At 37.9% G+C, this 24,024-nt stretch overlaps 1 protein-coding gene across 1 annotated transcript; it reads right to left on the reverse strand.

The window, feature by feature from the left end:
• Positions 1–7,108: 7,108 nt before the first annotated feature.
• Positions 7,109–23,790, reverse strand: LOC119653538 (putative mediator of RNA polymerase II transcription subunit 26). The gene is made up of 3 exons (XM_038058215.1): positions 23,766–23,790; positions 22,934–23,454; positions 7,109–17,575 (listed from the first exon to the last, which is right to left on the reverse strand). The coding sequence occupies exons 1-3, from the start codon at positions 23,788–23,790 to the stop codon at positions 16,535–16,537; spliced, it is 1,587 nt and encodes a 528-aa protein (XP_037914143.1). The 3' UTR covers positions 7,109–16,534.
• Positions 23,791–24,024: the final 234 nt, after the last annotated feature.

Below are 24,024 nucleotides of genomic sequence, written 5' to 3' on the forward strand. Positions count from 1 at the left end.
TCAGGCTAGCGTACTCCGATGATATGATACAGACAGGTATTGAGCTTTTGAGTAACAGTGGAGTTCACTTTCAATGTGCTACTCCCATATAGTAACATAGAAAGAACGCTAGCATATAATAATCTCAGCTCAGATCTTAGTGTTGAGGTAACTGCATTTCCAGATTTTAGACGGGGCAGAGAAAGCGGATCTAGCGCTGTTAATGTGTCGGGTAACATCTAGTTCGGTGCCGCCGTTGGTAGAAACCACGCTTCCTGGATATAAAAATTGATGGACGCTTTCGATGCTCTGCCCATTATTGCAGATAGGAAGTGCGCGATGGCATGTCGAGACTGAGAACCTTGCTTTTGTTGGTGTTTTTCTTCAGTCCAACTCTCCTTGCTTCTTTTCATATCTGGAGCCATTTGGCTAAGATCCATGACCCGGTGAAAGAGCAAACATATGTCATCAGCGTAGTCGAGATGTTTGAGGAAAGATATCATCGTCCATTAAATTGCTCCACGTTCTACGGACAAGGCAGCATGGGAAACGTCACCGATAACAAGAACAAATAATATCGATCACAGGGTCCAACCCTGGCGGATTTCGCTGTCGACCTGAAAATCCGCCGAGGTTTTACCTCGGTGCAGCACGTGACATTTTGCCCTAGCTATTAGTTTCTCCGGAATGGTCCCACGTAGAGCACTCTAGATACACTTCCTGTTCACACTATCGAAAGCTTTCTCGAAATCGATGAAGAGCAGGTGCAGCGAAGATCTAATTTCCACTCAGTGCTCTCCCTTATGCTAAGAGGTTAATTTAAAATGAAGAATACAACCACTAACTAGGAAAAGAAAGGAATATGGGAATGAAAACCTATCCAAGGAGTGTTTCTGAGAGATTTCAATCCCCTGATGTTTACTAGTCTAGATCTAACTTATAGTTAAATAACCGCAACATAAATCCGAGGGGAACACATGCAAGGCCATATAATGAATGGATTTTCAAAAATCCGTTTTTAATATTCACTCCCTAGAATTCAAGTTTACAAATAGTCTGCTAATTCGATACTTAAAGTTTTTTCCCAACCCTAAACCGCTTTAAAATTAAAATATTTTTGCATGTTATTACCGTAATGCTGTGTAAGGTACATTTTCTCTACAATTAGTTGGATAACAACGAAAACGGTCAATGGGATGATTATGTAATGTGCGATTAGCGACACAAGAGACTAGCTGCTTGCGAACGGCTTTTGTATGAGCCTGTATGAAGACGACCGAAGAATTAGACTAGAAGCTGCGTGGGAATTATGAACCGACATTGTGTGTTTATAACTTGAATGGATGGATAGATAACTTGTGTAGGATTATGTTTTTTGTCCTAGTTTTAGTCACTCAGTCAAATCGCTTTTTAGGGTTTTTTATTTCCCAGGTAGTATACCTCCGTCTCATTGCAAAATCTGCATGTTTTGTCTACAGTCTCCCATCGTGTGTAAATGCTTCCATAGAGGGCATTTCGATTGTGTTCAATTCCAGTTTTCACAGCTGCGGTCCTGCTGCTTCTAACTGCAGGTTCTGATTCTATAAGTGGTGAATTGAACCCCTTTTGCAAGTGTGTCCACTTTTTTATTGTCATTATGTCAAGCAATCCAAATTCTGTGAAGGGATAGAACAAACTAGAGAATCACCCAGGCCATACAAAAAGCTATAGCCAAAATACAAGGCAAGACTTCTGTCTGTCTGAATAAGGAAGATGGGACATTTATCGAAATAAGGATAACAGGCAACAGCATTCTGCTTAACACCCCAACAATGGACAAAAGGGGAAAACAACATCATCCCACAGATGAATTACCTTGGAACTGTGATGAGTCTGGAGCTGGTGTTCGACACCTTTGCTCCCCTTTTCGCTGTGGACATTGTTGTCCATCTTTTCTCTGGTTGGTTATCGTTCCTCTCGTTTTTTTTTTTTTTTTTTGTTTTTTTTTTTCAACAACGTTATAAAACTTATATCTTATACTAGTTATAAATTACTTACAATAATAATAATTTTATCTTAACTAAGTTTAACTTAACTAATTTTATCTTAACTAACTTTAACTTAATTAATTTTATCTTAACTAACAATATTAACAATATTACTTTATAATACTAATTACCTTAAAATACTATACATTCTTATAATACTAATGCCCTTAAGCTAGGATAAGTTTCTTTTTTCTGTTTTTTTGTTTTTAAGATACTTAAAGTTTTATTCTTGTGTGAATCAATTTTTTGGAATAATTTCAGGGCTTTATCTTTAATGTACTTATCTATGGTTTCTAATCTTAGATCGCTATGTATATCTAGGTTTCTTATATAATGCGGGACATTGAAAATTTTTCTTATAGCTATATTCTGACATATTTGCAGTTGCTTTTTATATGTCTTACATGTTTGGTAGAAAATACTGCTCCCGTATAGCAGAGATGGGCGAATTAATTGTTTATAAATTAAAAGACGATTCTTAATGTTTAGTTTCTTAGATCTAATTAAAGGGTAAAGGGATTTCAGGGTACCTGTGCATGCATCTCTTTTCAACTTTATGTGTTTTCTCCAATTTAGTCTGCTGTCGAAAGTCAGTCCTAAATATTTCGCGGTTGGTTTCCAATCGATGGGCTGATTTTCGATTTGGATTTTTCCCGGTTTCTGTTCTCTCTTTCTTGTGATGAAGATTGCCTGGGTCTTCTCCGGGTTTATTTTTATCTTCCACTTTTTGAAGTATTCCAACATTGTGTTGGTTGCCTTCTGAAGATTGCTAGTGATGAGGCGTGCCTGTTTCGATGTGTGGAAGAGGCATGTGTCGTCCGCGAATAAGGAGATCCCTGTGAAGCGGTTAAATTTTCTTGGAATGTCCGCCGTGTATACTATGTATAACAGCGGGGAAAGCGGCGATCCTTGGGGTACTCCTGCCTCAATTCTTTTTTCCGTTGATTGGTGCCCCTCCAGTGCCACCCTAAAACTTCGATCTGCAATAAAGGATTGGATCAGTCTTATCATAGAATCAGAAATTTTAAATTTCTTTAGTTTGGCTACGAGCCCTGCGTGCCAGACTTTATCGAAGGCTTTCAATATATCGAACATTAATAGTCCGGTCGATTTCCGCTTGTTCAAACCACTGCGAATGTGCTGGACTACTCTGGCCAGTTGAAGCTCGCATGAATGATCTCGTTGGAATCCGTATTGTTCCTCTGGGATGATGTTGAGCTCGTTGAGTTGATCCTGCAGTCTGCTCCGTATTACCCTCTCTGCAATTTTTCCAATTGTTGGAAGTAGGCTGATGGGTCTCCAGTTCTGTGGGAAGGTTGGATATGTTCTGAGACGGAGTACTGCATTTATTACTGCAGTGATTGATTCGGCGATGTTATTCGGTGCATTCTTGATGCATTCGTTTGTAAGCATATCCCATCCTGGGTCCATGAATTATGGTTTGGACTTCCGCCTGATCTGTTTGCAGTTCCCAGTCTTCTCTTTGTGTTGAGTCATCTTCTGTCTCTCTTTCTGACTCGTACTCTTCTTCAGATTCGTCGTCCGATGCGGTGTTCTCCCTGAACTGGAGTTCGAGTGAGTCCGCGAACGCTTCGGCCTTTCCCTCTTTATAAAATTCAAGGCCATTGGGACCATGAATTGTAGGCATTTGCCTTCTCGACCCTCTTTTAAAATATTTGCTGAGCCGCCAGAAGTTGTTGCTTCCCGGCTCAAGATTTTGGAGAAAGTATTCCCACTGTTAGTTTCTGAATCGGTCAATGTCATCTCTGATAACATTAGTGAGCCGATTCGCTTCTCTTTTCAGGTTGGGATCTCCTGTCATTCTTCCTCTTTTTCTGATGCGATTTCTCTCCCTTATTCTATCTTTAATATTTCTTGGGAGCCGGAAGTATTGTTGGTCGTTTACTTCTCTCTCCGTTGAGCTCTCCTGCTTGGCTGAAGTTAGTTGGGCGGTTAGGTTTTCAATCTCTATCTCTACCTGCTCCGAAGTTTCTAGTTTTGAGGTTGTGGTGTATTGTCTTAGAATATGGCGGTAGGTGTCCCAGTTGGTGGTTTTTATCATTTTCGGTGGATTTTCAATATACATATTGTATATTGAAAATAACACCGGTTTGTGGTCCGACGAGAGGTCGTCCAACACGTTGATTGTGATGTGGTTGCTGTAATTCTTTGTAATAGCCACATCGATTATGGTGCCGGTTGTGCTGCGTCCATAATGTGTTGGTTCCTCTGGTGCGTGAATAGTTGCTTCGTTTCCGTTTAGGAAAGCGAGCAGATCTCTCCCCGCTTTGTTGTTTCGGGTTGCTCCCCAGTCTCGATGACGCGCATTCAGATCCCCGGCGAGAAAAGTCGGTCTGTCCCCGTTGAGTAGCAGTTGAAGGTCCTCTGAAAAATTATCTGCTGATGGAGGACGGTAGGCTGATATGATTTTTATATCAGCTGGTCCTGTCCTTGCCTCTATGACTGTCGCTTCCATTCCAGTGATGAGTGGTGTTTCCAGGCGGTGATGCTGGATGCTTCTCTTAATGAGGACTGCGGTTCCTCCTCCACGGCCAGTAAGTCGGTCGTTTCTATATATGTTGTAGTTGGGTACTTTAAGTGGGTCTGTTGGTTTGAGGAACGTTTCCTGGATGAGTAGTATATCTACTTCTGCCTCGTAAAGGAATTCTTTCAATTCTCCCATTTTTCCTTTTACGGAATTTGCGTTCCATGTGATAATGTTAAGCTTAATGCTTACCATGGTGGATCTTAGTTGGGTTGCCTAGAGGGATCTGAGAGCTAAACAGGTTTTGGATCATTTTAGTCATCATTGACTCCATCATGTTTTGTATCTGTGCTTGCATGCTGCTCAGCACTTGATCCATTTGCACAGGCTTCGGGTTCGCTGAGGAAGAGGGAGTTTTCGGTGCTGTTGGAGTTTTTCCTGTCGGCTTATTGATTGGTTGTGATACCTGTGGAGAAGAATTCGATTTCGCCATCTGGGCGAAGGTTTTTTTTAATGTTTTTAGGGTTTTTGGGACATCCGCCGTAGCTGGCTGGATGATCTCCTTTGCAGTTGGTGCAGGTTGCCTTCTGCTCCTGCTTCCTCTCGCATTTGGAAAAGTGGTGCGATCCCTCGCATTTAACGCAACGTGCGTCTGCGAAACAGTTATTTGCAGAGTGTCCAAACTGCTGACAGTTATGGCACTGCGATTGTGAAGTCCGCGGCTTTTGGGACTCGATTTTCACGATCAGGTGGCAGATCGATTTTACATTGTATATGCCGGTTTCGTTTTTCGGCATTAACACCTTCAGTAGTCTGGAGGGCCCGTTCTTCATTTTTATGAAGAAGCACTCTATGGGATGGAAGCCCTGATCCTCAAGGTCTTCCTTTACATCTTCGGGCGCTATACCCTCGAGCCCCCGGATTATGATATTTATGTTCTTCTCTTCTGGGAGAAGATATGTGTGGAATTGAATTCCACTTTCTCTAAAGAATTTAGTGATCTTCCGATGGTCGCTCGGCTGCTCTGGGGTTATTCTCACTCCCAGGTGAATCCTCCTCGCGTGAAGGATATTAATTTTCTTTTTCCGCAATTCCTTCTCAATGGCTGGCCATTTTGATGGCTGCCTTAAGATCACGGGTACCGTGCCCTTTTCGGCTTCTTTAGCCTTAGGACTTTCTTGTCCTGAAGGCTTTGCCTTTTCCGGCGACTTCACTACAGTTTTTTTAAAAAAAATGGGCGGAAGAGTTGGCACTGGTTTCGGTGGCGGCAGAGGTGGAAAGTCTACATCTTCCTCCTCCTCGGTGGCGGTGTTGTCCGTGTTGTCGGTGGACATTTCCTCTTCCGATGACGAGTTGCTTTCCGAGTCCGACACTTGTGGACTCTCGATTCTCAAACGCTTGCCGTTTTCTTTTTTTTCCCTGTTCTGCAGGTCTATTGACTCCTGCAAACTTTTAATGAGGGCTGTCAGACCCTCGTTCTGCTTCCGCTGTTCCTCTATCTCCATTTTCGCAGCGGCTAGCTGTTTATTGATTTCATCCAGACTGCGTTGCAGACTGGCGATTAGTTTCTCCTGGGATTGGTCCGATATTAATCGGACCTCTGGGGCTTTCTGGGCCCTCGTCTCCATAGCGATTTCTGCTGAAAATTTTTCAAAAAACAAAAACTACTTTCTACCCACAAAAACTTAACACTATCCACGCTTATCACTAAAGGGTACCTAAAAGATAACCACTGCTGAAAAAAGAAAAAATCTTGTAATTTATAAATTCTCAAAAAAACTTTTACCTCTGCTGCTGTCCAAGGACGTCTGCTGCGTTCGGCTGAACTCTCAAGAATAGATGAATTACGGGATGCCGGGGGCAATATATCAGAGAGCAGTTAGATAGAATTGCCGATATTTACAAATACTATTATCATAAATACTACCTAAGGTTGTATTATCATCGTTAATGTTGAGTATGGTAGTTGATGAACTCCTAAGGCAGCTAACAGATGCTGGAATGCAGTTCCAGAGTTACACTGGCGACATTTTTTTAATCTGTAGGGGCAAATATGAGGACACCCTATGTGATAGAAGCCAAACTGAACTAAGAATTGCTAGTACCTGGTGCAGGAAGGCGGGGCTGTGCATCAATTCAGCCAAGACCACCATTGTACCATTCACTAGGAAACGCCAGCTTGATCACCTGAAAACCGTCAGATTACATGGGACGGAGATGAAACGAGAAACGGTATCCATGGAGGTATCCCTGGGATTAACTTCTTCAGAAAGTTCGGGAGTATTAGTGACGCTGGGATTTCCTTAATTGAAGGAAGATTGATATTCTTTCTAGACGATAACCTGAATTACTAATACCACTCTGAAATTACCTCCGGTACTTATGCAAAGTAGGTTGAGGCACCTGAGAGAATACTTAATACCAGATGCTAAGTTAGAATATTCGGAAGTAGGGAATATTACTAAAATTCCTTTCGGTTATACAAACAACAAAATATGGAGATGCTTGAAGCATCCTCTGAAGACTAACTCCAATAAGAATGTAACAATAATTTTTCAGTACTAGGCTTTTGTTCAGTTGTTCAGTTACTAAATTAATTCGAAAACAATGTCTTTCCTTTATGTTAAAACGAATAAGTTTTTATTATTCCAACTACATTCGTATTTAAATAATTTAATTGTTTATAATAATCATATTATGTTTGAAATTTTGTTAATCCTCTCATATTTTTCCTCGCATCCATTAAAAACTACTTATTAACTAAACAACAAATGTTTCCTTATCGTTTCTATTTATTTTTTGTATTTAATTGATTTTATTTTTACCTACTATTTCATTTACTTAACTCTAATATATTAAAATTATTAACAATTCGATTTTCATTCATTTTATTTTAAGTCTTAAATCGATTTCTTTTTTTTTTTGGTTTGAATTGTGTATGTATTTATAAAATTGATTACATTAAAATTTCGTTATCGGTTCAAATCGTCGAAATTTGAGCTAGTTGAATTTTCATTAAAGAATTATTATCGAATATGTGCATTTTTATCGTTTTATTCTGTAGTTTTGAATACATGAAAATCTGTAAACTTAAATGCCACTTGTATAAAATATGCATACGCAAAAAAAGTTGTAAAATTCGAAGCACTTTCCTGTTAGTGATGAGTTTTTGTGATGCTTACGTCTAATCTTTTCACAAGATCCGATACATCAGCAACATTTTATGTGCGCTCAATATCCTAAATGTCGATTAGTGCGATTTGGAAGCGAAATTAATTGTTCTTACTTTGGGGTGTGTGCTTATGTATCGGATGACCGCGAGACATGGTAATTGGTTTTAGTTAAATTCAGAACCGGGGTCATGTCTTTTATGGAGCCAATAAATTTTTCCTGTATCGATACCTACCCGAGACATTATGAAATACAACTACGATCCGCATGGTTAAGATTGGGCAGCAGAATTAGGTTTTAGGTGAATCCATCTACGCCCTTGTTGAAGATTAAAAAGCATCTGTAAGATTTTTTCAGGAAAAGTAGCTTTTGAACGGAAAGGAAGAAGTGCATAAAACAGCCTTGTATGCTCCAACAAAAAGGAGCGACTTTTCCGTACATATTTTGTAGAAAGAAATAAATGCGTTTCTATAAACTACATATTTAACTATCACATTGAATATATGTATGCATATTTAAACTAATGTTTAGAAAACTAAACGATTTTAAAATCTATTTTTAAAAAAAGTTCATTAATATATTTGCAAAGAATCATAGCCTTTGAGAAAAGATGTACCGGGTTGTCCTAGTAGCTTTTGTGCATAAATCATTTTTTGTGTTAATTTTTACAATGAATATTAAGATTAATAATCAAAGAATACATATAAATGTATCAATATTTAAATTAATTTTGAAAATTAATTCGATGACTGAAACTGAAGAATTTTTTGTATAGCGGTCAAATGATGATTGGTACTGCAATGTGTTCTGGTTATCGAAAATGGTTTTTAATTGGTTTCTAGAATGTGCGCATGCTCCTCCTTTAACGGTAGCTTTCGCATAATTAGCAGTCGAAGAGGCGGGATGAGCCCTGCATCACAATTTTTAATTTTATGATATCCGGGGAAGTTTCACTTCTTGCGGATATGACAAAACTTTACTAAATATACCATAGATACGGACTGCTCCTCTAAACAGAAGTGAAATCATCTTAGCAATCCATGTGCTCAAATGGAGGAGAATTATCCTTAAGATTTCGAAAAAATGTTTGCATGTTCCATACGGGAACGCATCAAAGAACATTTCAAACTCAGCCTGTCACACGGATCACATTAACACCCCGCTTCAGCTGTTCTTCAACTCTGTCACCGACCCTTTTTCTTTTTGGTATCGATGATGTCCTTGGTGTTGGCTTATCCGGCCGACGTGGAGAGATTCGATGGATCATGACATCTTTCTTCTTTCCTCAGACACTTCGGCTGTACTAATGATATTTGCTCGCTCGTTCGCCGAGTCATGGATTTGGAGAAGAAAGCAAGCAGAATTAAACTGAAGACAAAATCCAACAAAATCAAGGTTCAAAATATCAAAGGGGTGGAATGGTTTGCATATCTAGGAAGCCTTTTGTATATCCAAGAAGCGTTCTTTCTGGTACCGAACTCGATGTTGCTCGATGGATGGACCAAACATTGAGAAAGATGACAGTGTATGTTTTGGTAGTAACTGAAACACATTGCTGAGAACCAACAATTATGGCACGTTGGTGTCGTTGGCACACTGTGTTCCACGGGCTTTATAGCCTACTATGACCTGTGCTAACAAGATCAACACCATTTATTATTAATAGAAAGTTTGTTGTCGAAATTCCTCTATTAAAGGTGTTTCCGAAAATTGTTTTTATCTTCGAATTATACAGTTTCGAATATAGGCACGTCCCTCCGCTACGCTTTCTTCTCGAAGATCGTTTTCAGCTGATTCAAGCAGTTGTCTTGTTTATGATGTTGGAAAAAAATTAATTCTTAGAGATATCCAACATTTTGTAAACTACCTAATTTGGCTAGAAAAAGGTGTTAAAAATATACGAAAGGAGACTTGAAAGAGGTGGGAAATCAACATGCTAGAATCAAAGTCTCCGAGAGTTACTGTTATGTGAAGTATTTTACCTTCGTTTTCACGAAAATGTGAGGTGGAGTACGCAGCGTGGGTTTTTTAGTGGAAGTCACTACTTTTCTGGTCGCATATGTATTCAATGAAGACAAAAAATGTCTGTTTGAAAGTCATGGAGGAATTAAACATTGAAATTGGAGCGAATGTAATAGAATTTAATATGCAACGTATAGTACCTGCTGATGCGCAAATGTCAGAATGTGTTCAATGTGTGTTCAAAAATCAAGAAGAACCAATTGTGATGACAAGACAACAGGACAACGGGAACGAGAAGGGAATCCTTTATGGGCCTGAAGTCGTTGATTAGAGGAAAATTGTAAGAATTATGAATTTTTCCATAAGATTTGCTATTGATAAACTTCCAACGTGTTTTTGCCAGAATCATGTTTTTCAATTTGACGGAACATATAATTATCAATACTATTCAATTTGAAGTGTCCTTTTTAGAGTGAAGCTAACGAGATTCTCTGAATCGCTAAATATGCTGAAAAATTGGAAAGAGAATTGTAAAATTAAAGCTTGCCCTGGCTACAAACCTCTTCTAATATGGCAGTAAAAACCCCCATTAAAAAGATCACTTTATTAATATCGCGCCGCATATTTTTTGTTTCAAAAAGCAGTATATAAAAAACTTTATTTCAATACACTCGAGAAGAATCCACGAGAGGAGAACGTTCTATTTTCCAAGCTCCCAAGGAGAACCTCCCTTAAAGCAGCATTGAACGGTCATTGAGATAATTACAGTATTTTCGATTATTGACAATCTTTCAAATATACTGAATACTGAAACCAAAGGTAATTTTCAGTATTTTCGTTTCATCTTATTATTGATGGTTCTATAAAAAATATTATTAGTTTAATTTCGTTAGAAGGTTCATTGAAATATATTTGCAATCGAAAGATACATGTAGTAGAGTTTAAGGATAGTTTTTATTATAGGGATGAAGACTCAGGTACCGACGAGAGCCACGCGCAGGCTGGAGAGGATGGACGAATGAAAAATTTTGTGTCAGTTGTAAACAAAATGTTGACAAAGACACACCTAAAATAAAACGGGTGCCTGTACGCCAGCTGTAAATTCTACAGTTTATGAAATGTAGGCGAAATTCACGGGATTTTTACTAGATTTTGGTACATTTATTATCCGGGGCATGGACAAAATTTAAAGAATAATTCTCTTGAATGTTTGTGGGATCCGTTGTACAGTTCAGATGTCACTGCGTTAAGACTGATCTGGAAATTCCCGAATTGAGCACTGTTTCATTAATTTTGAAGAACTGAAACATCATATTAAGAATTTATTGTTTCGGAACGAGAAAATAATATTGTCGAAAATACTAGTTATTTTTCGTCATTCATTTAAAATTTCCAATTGAAAAAAATTTGATTTATGCACAAAAAAATGTTGGACAACCTAGTAATAAGAAAGTACGCAGAGGTAGTACAAAAAAGTTGTAAACAGTCTTCAATATATTGGTAAAAAGTAATTCTTTTCTTTTTTTATAAAGTACAAAACACTTGGATGAAAAACTATTCAGCTTTCTTATATACCAGATATTCTTGCTTTCGAACATAGAAGAACTCTGTAACCGGGTGTGAATTCCTGATGATACTTTTCACTACGCAGCGAATCTAAACAAAATGAAATTCGAAAATTATTATACACATGCCCTTAAAAAACCTTGTTATATACACAAATAAATAGTGCGGTTTTCTAAGAAAACTGAATTCACTTCAATTTATCCAAGCAGTTTTGACTCTGCAGAACGAGAAACTAGAGGAATGAGTTGGATGTAGAGCCTAAAAAAGTGAAAAAGTTTTTCATAGTCTCCCGTTTTGTTTGCTCTTTATATCTTTCAAGATAAACTTTGAACTGTGTTTACCTTTCGATTATACTATGCTTTGCTTTATGCCGAAAATCGTGAACTTCTTTTCATATTAGCTCAAGTATTAGAAATACTTTGAAAATTGACATGCATAGTTATCTGTTCATAATCATTATTGGAAATTATTCCAATCTAATTTGTCTTGTTTTTGGTACTCGTTATTTATTATCTATATTTTTAGAATATGTTGTCCCACACATTTTAAATAAAATTCCAAAAACATAATGGAAGGTTTCTTCATTGAAATCATTTTACATGAGGTTATTGGACTTAAATTTAATCACCGTTTTTACATAATAATAATTTATCATACAAAAAATCTTACATATTATACTTCACATATTTATATCGGCGTTACAATTAATCTTTCATTATGGCAATATTTCACAGAAATATAGGCAATAAACGCCTGGCCTCTTATTCTAGTCACTGCTTCCTTTATTCACTTGAATCTTTACAATGTTTCAAGGGATTGTGTGCTCAATTTTAATTCACTTCACCCATTCGTTTACTTTTAATAATTTACTATAATCTTCTTGATAACTTACTGAATATTTAGCATTTTAAAATTACGAAATAACGGTTACTAACAACAGTTTTATACGATTAATCCAATTGTTTATTTTTGTTTATTTCATCAATACCCTACATGTTTAGAAGTTCAGACGGTAAATAGTACTAACATGAAATTTGGTTCATTGTATTTCACTATTAAATTTTATTTTAAAAAAGAATATTCAATAGCAATTGTCAGTAATTTACATCAAGTATCGCAACCATGTGGAGATTCAAACGATATCTAGACTCTCTCGACATATTTACTTCTTACTCTTAACCATAGTCCGTTTGCGAAGTGAATATCTACGTTCTAAACGTGATCAATACGAATAGCGAATGGAAGTTCAGATTTTTAAAGTCATTTAAATTTACCTTGTTTCAGTTTTTGTGCGAACCGAATAACTTGAATAATCCCATCTACAAGGACGAGGAGTTTACTTATTCAATAACGCAGTGCGAACTTGTACTTAACATAATTAAAAAAGCAGGTATATCATAAAATTCCTGGCCAAATCTAAGAGAGATTATTAGACACCACGTCGGATCCAAAGGCATACAAAAACTATCGTCGTCGAAAAAAAATTAAATATTATTGAGATCAAAACTGAAACTGTAACTTCTAACTCTGAAAAGTTTGCAAATTATGCCGCTGAACTAAAAGTGTTTGAGACGTTTGTGCGTAATGGAATGGAATTAACTATGTATACCAAAAGCTAACCTGGTGACCTATACTGTAAGATTTTCTGGTAAATTTCCAGGTGGAAAACAATAGCATATAAAATGTTGGTTCTGTTGGTAAGTTTATAAAAATATGTCGATGCAATGATCTTTCAAATTATTTAGAGTTTACTCTTGGTGTATCTGCATAGACGCATAAAACCATAACGACCTTAATGCTGTAAAATGTAGAAAATCTTAATTTATTAACAACAATATCTCATCTCTTTATTTACAACGTAGAAATTAGATCGAGCAGATCGTCATACGCAGATTTTAAGATGACTTTTACTAATGGGTATAAAAACGTTAACTTTCATTGTAAGAACACTCAGGAATTCAGTACGACAGAAAAAATGAAAACCAATGAAACGATCAATGGAAATTTGATTTTCACCTTCACTTTCCCAACATTTTGAACCAATAATTATTGAAGGAGGGGCAATGTTATGAATATTTGGTGAGCAATTAAATTCATATAATCGTTGGAGATATTTGGTGAGCAATTAAATTCATATAAGCGTCGTGTATTGTAAATAATTGCTAATAATTCAATGAAGAGAGAGATGTGATAAGTTGAACCAAATATCAGAAGCTGTAAATGCATAGATAAATGATTCTCGCTAAAAATACGTTGTTAACTCACTTCCAAAGGTGATCCTTGGAAAAACGAATGTTTTTACTCGTTTCGTTCCGGCGCCTGCGTTTAGTGTGTCGCATCCGCTTGAATATTAGTAAATAAATTATTGAATAGCTCTACCGGCATGCTACCAAATTGTGGGTATATACCTCTAGCAAGAAATCTGAAGAATAGGCAATTTGCCCTTTATCGAAGTTATGACTCTGTCATACTTCCTAGATTATTCCGAGCAATGGAGTGGACTTCCACGTACTAACAGATATTCAAGCTATTTAGATTTGGATTTAGCATTAGCCTTTCCGTGCCTGTGCTTCCATTATATAGGGAGAAGGATGGGACCGAAGGTAAAGCGAACATCCCAACTCCAAACAAATCGAAAGTCAAAAGCTCGCTTCTCCAGATATGAAAGGCTTCTGTTTTTTTCATGTAAGAATATTTCAGTGGACGTCGGTTCCATTTGTACATTCGTAGTGAATCTACATTTAGTATGTCATGCCATATAATATAATAATGATAATCCGCATGCAATGAATTACGATCCACTATAACGCTGGGAGATATTATTTGCAATGGGAGATAAAAGAAAAGGTAGAGCCGAAGAAAGGGCTGAAACTGCTCTCTCATATTATCACAGGCAAGTCAGGTTACATTCAATCGCGTATCAATCGGGATATGAGAAAAAGAGAAGGAGCTTCTAAGTATTGAGCAAGTCCCTAGGAAATAGTAAGGCCTAGTGTCCCGTCCGAAAATGACAACAAATGAGCCGACATGCAAACGAAATAAACATACTCATTGGACTAAAGCTAAACCAATACGGAGAGAAGGCGAGGATTCGACCCAAGGCAATTTTTATTTGAAGCACAGCAGAATGTTCTACGCAGACATTCCCTGGGAGGGAATGTCATCAACTATACTGGGATTGAATAGGCCGGGGAGAACAGAGTAGAAGGCTTCCGACCCTAAGGAAAAAAATCTTTAGGAAAATGTTGCGGTTCACACTCAAAAGCTAGATGTCTTCAACTAATAGAGCAGTTCAAATTGCAAAACAACGATCATGTGAATACCCAGCACAGATCGCTCAAAAGCTATTGTGTGGATGCACTATTGTGTTAGAGAGCAGACGTCTTTCAAAAAGTGCTTCAAGGATGTAATTTCGGCTACAATGTACAAGTCCTATTGTTCGATCCGGGGACCTTAAGTGCCAGAGGTGTGAAGGCGAACATCCGGAAGCGGCAAATTTCCTGGTCTTAAAAAGCGCACTAACTGCAGTTCAAGTTGATCGTGAATTCGTTTTCGCATACCACCTACAATTCGGAGGCTATTAACTATAATAAGCGGAACCCTGGCAATAACGTATGAGTGATCTATTCGACAGGTCGAGCGGCATTGTGGGCGTGCTCTACCGAGCCATACAAAAATGTATGAGGCAACTCGCAGCGGGCGAAAATAGGTGCTAACTACGAAAATATGATAGACAGCCTGGCTTCGGATGCAAGAGGATGAAAACTAAAAATCATCGCTGGCGATGTTAATATATTGGCCACAAACTCTCTCATAAATACAAGGAGACGTGTTTTCAAAGCATTCGCGCACCCATTCCATGAAGTGAATACCCACCTGCGTCAAGGCATTTAGTCCCAACATGACACTGGCAAGAATGATGCTAAATGCTTATGACCATAATGGTTAGATGCAATGTCCGAAAGGTAAGGTTTCTAGGACTGCCCTAAGAGTATACTTTTGTCTTCAGAACCCTTTTGGATGATGCGCCTCATGCCATTGTTTTGATAGCACCGATTAAAATTTTGGTCATCGAGATGACGCGCTTACATAATATTAAGCCCTTTTGTGCATCTATTATAAATTAACTTCTGCATACTTGCTAAAAAATATTCAATTCCAACTGTAGAGCCAGATCCTAACAAAAGTGAAATATTATCGATAAATTACTTCCCCCAAGGATTAGTTATGTAAAAGTATCTCATTCGTCTTCGATGGGAGGATGGATTTTCACGGAGAACTCCTTCTAGTATTGTTTATGTACTGCGATACTTTTAAAGTACTTCCTTTCAAGTTTAAGAAAATAACTTTTGGAGCCCTAAGCTTTATGGAGATTTTCTTCGTATGATTTCTTAGAACACTGTGGAGCTCATGCATTTCGAATCATACTCTCATATTCACTAACAAAAGGTTACCATTTTAGAAACCGACTGGTACCATCTGTCATAAACTTCACATTACTACAATCGAAGTGAAAATAGTATAGTTTCCCAAATATCCTTCCAGACCTTCTATCGGAGACAACGCAAAATTATTTCTTTTATTACAGCTCTGATAGTTGATAGTTTCCATATCCCCGGCTTATTTAGCATATCCTTTCTTGATCAAGTTACAGTTAGATATAATAAAAGAATCGAACTCATGTATTAATTGGCGCAACACAGTAGTCTTACAAAATCACACCCTAATCAATTTTGTTTGAACGTATGAAAGAAAGTACGAATAGTAAGTCCGTTGGGAAAGTGAAAGCATTCAATTTTCAATGAACAGAATATGTTGACGATAGAAACAAACAAATATTAAAAAAAGATTTAAAATGAACTTAAGAGCTCTCTAAAAATCATACCTTAAAAGTTTTTTCGCGATAATGACGATGGTGATGATGCGATGCACTGAATGCCGAAACATCACTTGAACACTTCTGTTGTTGAGGTTTATAGAACTGTGTCTGGTATCGAGCTGTTGGCTGAATAGTAGTGTATTCAACGCCACTACCTTTTTTGCTATCTCCTACACCTTTTTTAGAAACTCCATTCGTATCATCCAATATGTGCTTTCCATTACTACTATAATAGAAGTTGCCAATACTGGTTGGGATGTTATTATTATAACGTTTCGACGTAGATGTTTGTTGCATCTGATGCGATGATGTTGATGATGATGAACGTTTATTATACTTTGCAGTTGCTACAATTGCATTTGAAGCAACTTTATCCGATAGCGCCGAATTTGTTGATGTTGTTACAATTACAAGGGCGGGGCAACGTCGGGTTACATCAACACCACCGGCGCAACAAGCACACTCCTACAACTCGGTTACTGAATATAGATCACTATTAGCATGGGTGCCGCCACGTTTTAAGGAACGATAGTATACATTCGAGGGTGGCTGCTGTTGACTTTGATGATCATAGTTTTTGTTGCTAGATGAGGTTTGATGATGTGTTGCATGTAACTGGCTATGGTGACTTGACTGGTAGCTAGGTAAATTGTTATTCTGCTGATGTGAGTGGTGATGCGACGATGAAATGTTGGATGAACCGTGCCGAGAAGATTGTTGTGACTGCTGCTGTTGTTGTTGCTGCTTTGCGGAGGATAAATTTGATTTATATTGTTCAACGTAAGGTATTCCACTTCCTCCGCCACTATTCCTACTGTTGTCCTGATATCTACTCGACGATCTTTCCGATTGTCCAACATTGTGTTCCCGATCATAACCAAATGTACTATGTGTGGAAGATTGCTGTTGTTGTTGATGGTGTCTTGATTGGTTCGACGATTTTGATGATGGGAGTGTTTGTGTGCTATATTGACGATTTGAACGGGATGATGACTGCTGCTCATCTTTATGGCGATTTTTTGGTGGCAGAGATGGAGGAACAGCCTTTGTTTGCAGTTGCTGTGTGAGCCCGTCAGACCCTTGACGGCTACTTTCACGCAGCTGACTTCGAGAAGGTCTTTGCAGTGAGCGATAATTATTCAAGTTCGTAGCGCATAAAGGCTGAGAAGTATTCTTCGTGATATCGGGGAGTTTAACACTAGATTGTGGTATTTCTGGTAACGGTTGATTTAAGATAGAAATGCCTTTTGGAATTTTTCCACTTGAAGATCGATAACTTGATGTTTCAATACTATACACTGTAGGTTGTTGTTGTTGTTGATGATGATGAGATTGGAGGGTTTGGTGATGAGATTGTTGCTGGGGTTGCTGATGATGATGAGACAATTGTTGTTGATGGGACAATTGCTGCTGTTGAGACAATTGTTGTTGCTGCTGTTGGTGATGCTGCTGCAATTGTTGCTGCTGCAATTGTTGCTGATGATGGGATTGTTGATGTTGTTGTTGCTGTAAGTTGATCGGAATTAAATTATTATAATTTATCGATTTCGTAAAATCAGGTAAAAACGGCTTGTTTGCGCTGAGTGTCTTTATTAGTTTTTTAAAAAAGCAAAATTTAAGTCAATGAATTATTTATAACCCACTGATGAAGTTAACATGTAGCTGATAGCGGTAGCAGGTTAGTAATCCGCTGATGAAGGTAGCATGCAGCTATCTATGCCTATGTGGGATAATAAGTACAGTCAACTCTCGCCAATTCAAACTCTCAGCAATTCGAGTCTCTCGATTTTCGAAGCAATAGCTCGTTTCCTTTAGATTCTTTCGTCAATTCGAAGTTTTCAATGCATTTTGGTACACTTAGTAATTAAGTTGAAACAGAGGACCAGCCAACCAGAACACGCAGTAATCCGAAGTTCTTTCGGTTGAACTCTCGGCAATTCGAAGCTATAAAGATCTGTCCTAATAGATCGCGCAATGTTGTGTAAATATCGTCAGTTGAGTGTTTCGAAAAACACGGAAGTGGCAAAACATTAAAGATTCCTTTAAATACTTTGTCCACCATTTTAAAAAATAAGGAAAAGGTAGTGAATCCGGCAGCCACTGAAGGAAGAAAGCAGACTACCAAGGTGAGTTTCATCGTTTAGAAGAGTATTTGATTACATGGCTGAAGCAATATAGAAGTGAAGTCTTCCCTGTTGACGGTTTAATTTTGAAAGAAAAAGTAAAGGCATTTGCAAAGGTGCTGAACATTTCCAATTTCATGGCCATTCAATGGTGTCTATTTAGAAATATTATGTGTCGAAACCGCAAGCGTGGATGAAGGAGAATTGACACAACTCATTGAAAGTTATTAACCTTGCAACATTTTAATACTGATGAAAGTGATCTATTTTTCAAATGTATGCCGGACAAAACATTCACTTTCAAAGATGAACACGGCGTTGTTTAACGAATGGCTAGTATCATTAAATAACTATATGAAAGGTTAAAAACGTCGAATTTTGTGGTTCCTGGACAATTGTAAAGTACACAAGCCCCCCTTTGTCTACAACTTGATTTTTTTTTCAAGAGGTCATGGGGTTGTGAAGATAGTTCCAGAGAGCGGTAATAAGCCTTCCATATCTATTCACACAGCTATGTTGATGGTTGGGAAAGCATGGAGGACTGTGAGTGTGTCTATAATGTTCAATTATTTTCAGAAATGTGGATTTCCCATCGATTCCCAACCAAATGAAATTTCTCAAATTGCACCCAGGATCCCTTTTGAAGATTATGTTCGTATTGACGACGACATAGCAGTATGGGGAGTCCTAATGCTGAGATTTTGCTTCACAATAGACTACACAGGCATGTGATGAAGATCAAACTGACGACGATGAAGATCAGGAACTACAACTTGTATCGCTGAAGGAAGCCTGTACATCCCTGGAAAAGCTCCGTCAATTTTCTCTCCAGGTATAGTACTTTGCAAGAAAACATATGTATATATAGATATTTTTCTTTGTAGGCGGTAGTTGGATCCGAAGTATTTGACGCTCTATTTACTCTGACGAAAGTTGTGGATATCGCAAGACTTGGTAACTTGAAGCAAGCAAAAATCACCGATTTTTTTTTAAAAAAAGGCATGGTTATGGGAACATACTTAACCTGTTTAAATACAATCGTAAAAAAGTAACATGTATGAAACATGATTCTCAGTAATTCGAGCTTTTTTTCCACCTCTCATTAATTCGCATCTCTCGATAATTTGGCACTTTTGCTAAATCGAAATTTTTGGATGGTCCCACGAACTTCGAATTAACAAGAGTCGACTGTAATTTACCGACTTAAAGGAATAATTTTGTTTTTTTTTAAATCGTCAAATCAGTTTACGTAAGCAGTAAATGCTGAACTATGCCATAAGTTCGAGCTCAAAAGCATTTTAAAAAATGCGGTGAAAATATTGGGGTGATACACGCTAGTGTCGGAGAGCTGTTTCCGAAGAAAGATTCAATTGAAACAGCTGCTCAATCTGGCTTATTCGTGACATTATTTATATTATGTAAATCTTCTCATTATAATTGAATATTGAATTGTCAAATAGCAATATGTGAATACGATCAGTGGTTTGTGCTAAACCTTTGATGCATGAATGAGTTGATGAAAGCGAGAAGCTTCCGAGAAGAACATTGGCGTGGAACAGCTTTAACTTGATATTGATGTTGACATAATTGTATTTCCAGATTTTGGGCAAAAGAGCGAAGGCGGATTAAGCACTGTTAATAAGTCGAGCGAAATTAAGTTGGGTGCCGTCGTCCACGGTAACAACATGCTCCGCTAATTATACGAATTCTGCGAGTCTTCGATGTTATACCCATTAATACAAATGCGAAAAGTGTGATGAACCAGTCAGATTGACAACCTTAGTTTTCTTGGTGTTTATCTTCAGACTGATTCTGATTGCCTCCTAGTACAAATCCAGAGTTATTTGGCCAAGCTCCACGACGTGGTGAGAGAGCAAATAAATGCCATAAACGCAGTCAAAATGTTTGAGGAAAGATTACATAGTCCATTGAACCCTCCATGTTCTTCAGTCAAGGCAACATGAAGAACGTGCAACACCACCTCGATGCAGCCATTGCCATTTTGCACCATCATATGCTGCTCTCACAATAGCTATTAGTTTTTCTGAAATCCCCTTCCTGCGTAGAGCATTCCAAATACACTCCCTATCCACAGCGTGGTAATCTAAACTCGCTAGTTAGTATCTTCGCGACAGCAGAAGGCACGTAAATACCCGTCCATTTCTTAACGATCATCCCCTTTTACCATTCATTCGAATAGATATCAGACTCCCAGGACTTATAAATGGGTAGAAGCCCAGGCCTTATAAATGGGTAGAAGCAGCAAATGTACACGGTCTGCAGGGTCTGAATCCAAAGTTCCGCAAGAAGATCGCCAAGGCTGTTTTGCTTCGTTTGATCGCGTTAATGTTTGGAGAAGCAGTCCGCATCATCTTGTTACAGCGGCTTGATATATCATCCACATGAGGTGGAATCTTACCAGTTGTTATACAATTTGCGAACACCTGCAAACTCTTATTGAAATCGTTGCTATTGCGTAGTTGACCCACAATCGTTGTTTCAGGGAATGAGTGGATTCTCAATAGAGCCTATATTGAGGATTGGCTGTAGCGGGATAGATAACGATATTCCTGCAATGCCTCAAACTGGTGATAACTCTCCAGTCTGAAAGTTATAGCTCGAACATAGTTTTCCCTTACTGTAACTGAAAGGGATTTAAATTTGGGGAGTGATTTTCAAGGACAGATTATTCACTTATCTTTCTTATTCGTTTGTTTATTTCAAAAGAAATTATGATTTGCTGTACGCCAGCTTTTAGTCAAGGTAGTGAATTTTAAACTGAAATGTTCAACACGGATCTTTTCCTTGGCGGAAGACAAACTCATATTTGTCTATAGTGCACGCTCCACAAAGTTGTCATAAAACGTTGGTGGCTATGGAGAGTAAAGATTCGAATGATCATTGTATTATCTAATATTATCTAATACCGTAGCAAACTTATGTGTATATATCGTCACAAATACAATTCATTTTTATGCATTATACAGGTGGTCGTAAGTCTTTTGATTTGAGCAGTTGAACAAGATTATTTCATATTCCATATTCTACGGATTATAATAATAATCATTTGCCCGGCAATCCAATTGGGTCTGGACCTTGAAGTGTGTTAAAGCAGGACTACGGTACCCAGCAGGAGGTAGGTGATGTGATCAATATTTTGCTTGCCCGTGATTATTATTCTGATTTGACTTAGGTACCACAGCTGATTTGACTGGCATCTGATATCCAGTCACAATACAAATTCTGCCGCCAGTGGCTCGGCGGATTACGGCCCATAATTAATCATGAAAAGCTGGGGTGTATCTCAAGGACATAAAAAAAACCCTTCAAAAATAGGAACCAATTGAGCGCTAAATTTGCATCTTACTCTCAGGGTCCATGCAATCACAAAGCAAAATATATTTGAGCGTATATATCTCGAGAATGGTAGCTAGCTCGTTTTTGTTTTGCACTGATTTGATGAATGGATGAATTTCAACACCTCGACAAAAGTTTATTGCAGTTTACAAAGAGCAGATTGTGCCGTTTACAAAGAGCAGGTGGTGCATTTTTATTTGAGTAAAACGGCAGAGGAAAACAATCAAGTCATGTCTAAGTTATTCCATAGTGCAATTGAAAATTGCAGTCAAGAACTAAGAGCATCAGCTGTGATTTCAGCTATCATATATACATACATAATATTTGATAGTACTCATATCATATGATGATGGGCTCTTCAACTTCTAATAAATAACGTGGCATGGTAAGTGAATTAGTTCTTGAAGGATCCCAATAATAACTGCGAAAAAGACAGTCAAAAAAGGGGAAGCAAGTCAAAATGATCTGAAGAAATGGAATAAAATGAAAGACCACTTCAGTACTTTCCTAAATTGCGTTTTTATATTATGCTGTTTATAGTCTTTTTAGTCAATTTTCTTAAGCAAACGACGGGATATTGAAATGACCTCTGTGATTATGCGATGTCCAAAAGACCACCCGAGTTGGCGAAAGCTAATTAAGAATGCAGAACTATCTCAAAAATATAAAGAAGTATATAAATTACCATGAAGGTTCGCTCGTAAATGCTGCAGCTTCAATTAAGTATCCCGTCGACACATTTCTGTGGTAGCCACGCTCGGCAATGTGAGGGACGGGGGTTCTTTTGGTACCTCAGTCCCTTACATGTTATTCACAAAATTTTCGGGCGTGCTTTGGTGGGTACGTAGAATCTAATCAGAACCTGAGATACAAAATGAGATATCGCGCTACGTTGAGACACAACGAACACGAAGCTGCAATGAGAAATTTAAAAAAACAATGTTTCTATTTTCCCATTTTTAGCTTCACGTCCATTTCGATTTTAGTCTGGCGCGATATCCTATTTTATATTTCAAGTTCCGGCACGGTCCCACGAATCGAACATATTTGCTAATGACGTGAGAGGGGCTGATTTATACTTTTGTCCAAAAGGACACTTCAGTCCCAGATGGACGGGCCAGCATAGAAGCATGCAGCCGCATGTCGATGGGACACTTCTGTGCAGCTATAGTATTTACGGCTAAACTTTCACGATCAATGTTGCCATTTCCTTAGGTTTTTGGGATATTCTCCCCTGTTAGTTGGACTTGGTTAACTCAATGGACTTTCGTTTATCGCTCAATTACATAGGGCATTAAAATCTTCTCAATGATAGTGGAAAAGCGAATCTTCCTCCTTGTTACAAGGCTATGGAATTTTGTTTGGAAATTTGGTAATAACTTACCTGGGGTTTTGCATCCATATCTTTATGTGATAGCTCTCTTTGGCTCAACACTACCGTACTGCTTCCCATAGACGCATTCGCTCCTGGTATATCGGAGAAGGTATTCAAAGTACTCTTTTTGTACGGTAACGTAGAACAATCTGGTTGTTGTGAATAATCTTTCGAAACCGTTGCAATACTTGGCGTTTTCGCGCTTTTTAAATTAGGACTAGGGCTAGCTCCTTTCATCGTTAACGATCCTCCATATCGACCACCGTGTCGCAGAGTTGCGCATTTATTTGCCGTAGCTGCGGCAACCGCCGTCAAATTACTGTTTCCTCGTATTGCTTTCGGTCCGATGCTAATATATTTCGGGTCGAATCGATTAAAACCATTGTTAGTAACATCACGTGGGTCTTTGTCTATAGACTCGCTCTTATCTGCAGTTTTATCGCTACTTAATTTACATTTTGGTAAGGTTAACGTGTTTGATTGTGCTTTTAGTGTAGAACTGCCTGCAGAGAAATTGCAGGCAGGCGATTCTCAGTAGAAATCGCTCGATTCCAGGGTTTTGCATTGCTTGCTTAGTGTTGCATATTTGCCATTGTTTGGACCAGCCAGCATTGAAGATTGTTGCGAGGGTAATCTTCCTAGGGTTTGGTGGCCAGACCTACTTTAGAAAGAAAATGTTCAAATTAGTATCTATTTTCCAAACTTCAATTGAAAGAAAATTTTTTCATAAACGGAATGATTCAAACTGCTAGTAATATAAATCAACTGAACTTCTGGTTTTATTTTAATTTGTTTAGTGTTCCTCTTATGAACCTTTTACATAATTAGGAAGTGCACCAACCCCTTGAATCTCTAGTTTTCTTCATTATTGGAATAAGTTAAATCTAACAGAGGTAATTTTGAAACGATGTTAGCGTTAATAGGGCAGTAAATTTTTAATCTAGCAAAACTTGACTTCCATTTCATAGTAGAATGTCAGTAAAAATAGATATAAACAGGTGAGAATATTCCTCATGATAGAATTTGCCTTTTAATTTTGATTTAAGACAGAAAGGTACCTCTAATTAACTAATATTCTATTTTTTTTCAAACGGGTGCGA

This window comes from Hermetia illucens, chromosome 4, assembly GCF_905115235.1.
Source record: "Hermetia illucens chromosome 4, iHerIll2.2.curated.20191125, whole genome shotgun sequence".
Lineage (NCBI taxonomy): Eukaryota > Metazoa > Arthropoda > Insecta > Diptera > Stratiomyidae > Hermetia > Hermetia illucens.

Coding starts and splice junctions, on each gene's coding strand:
- LOC119653538 (XM_038058215.1), bottom strand. CDS start 23,790: ATGAAGAAAACTAGAGATTCAAGGG. Junction 23,455..23,765: donor GAAAACTAGAGATTCAAGGG/GTTGGTGCACTT, acceptor ATTTCTACTGAG/AATCGCCTGCCTGCAATTTC. Junction 17,576..22,933: donor ATATGGATGCAAAACCCCAG/GTAAGTTATTAC, acceptor ATCAACTTACAG/CAACAACAACATCAACAATC.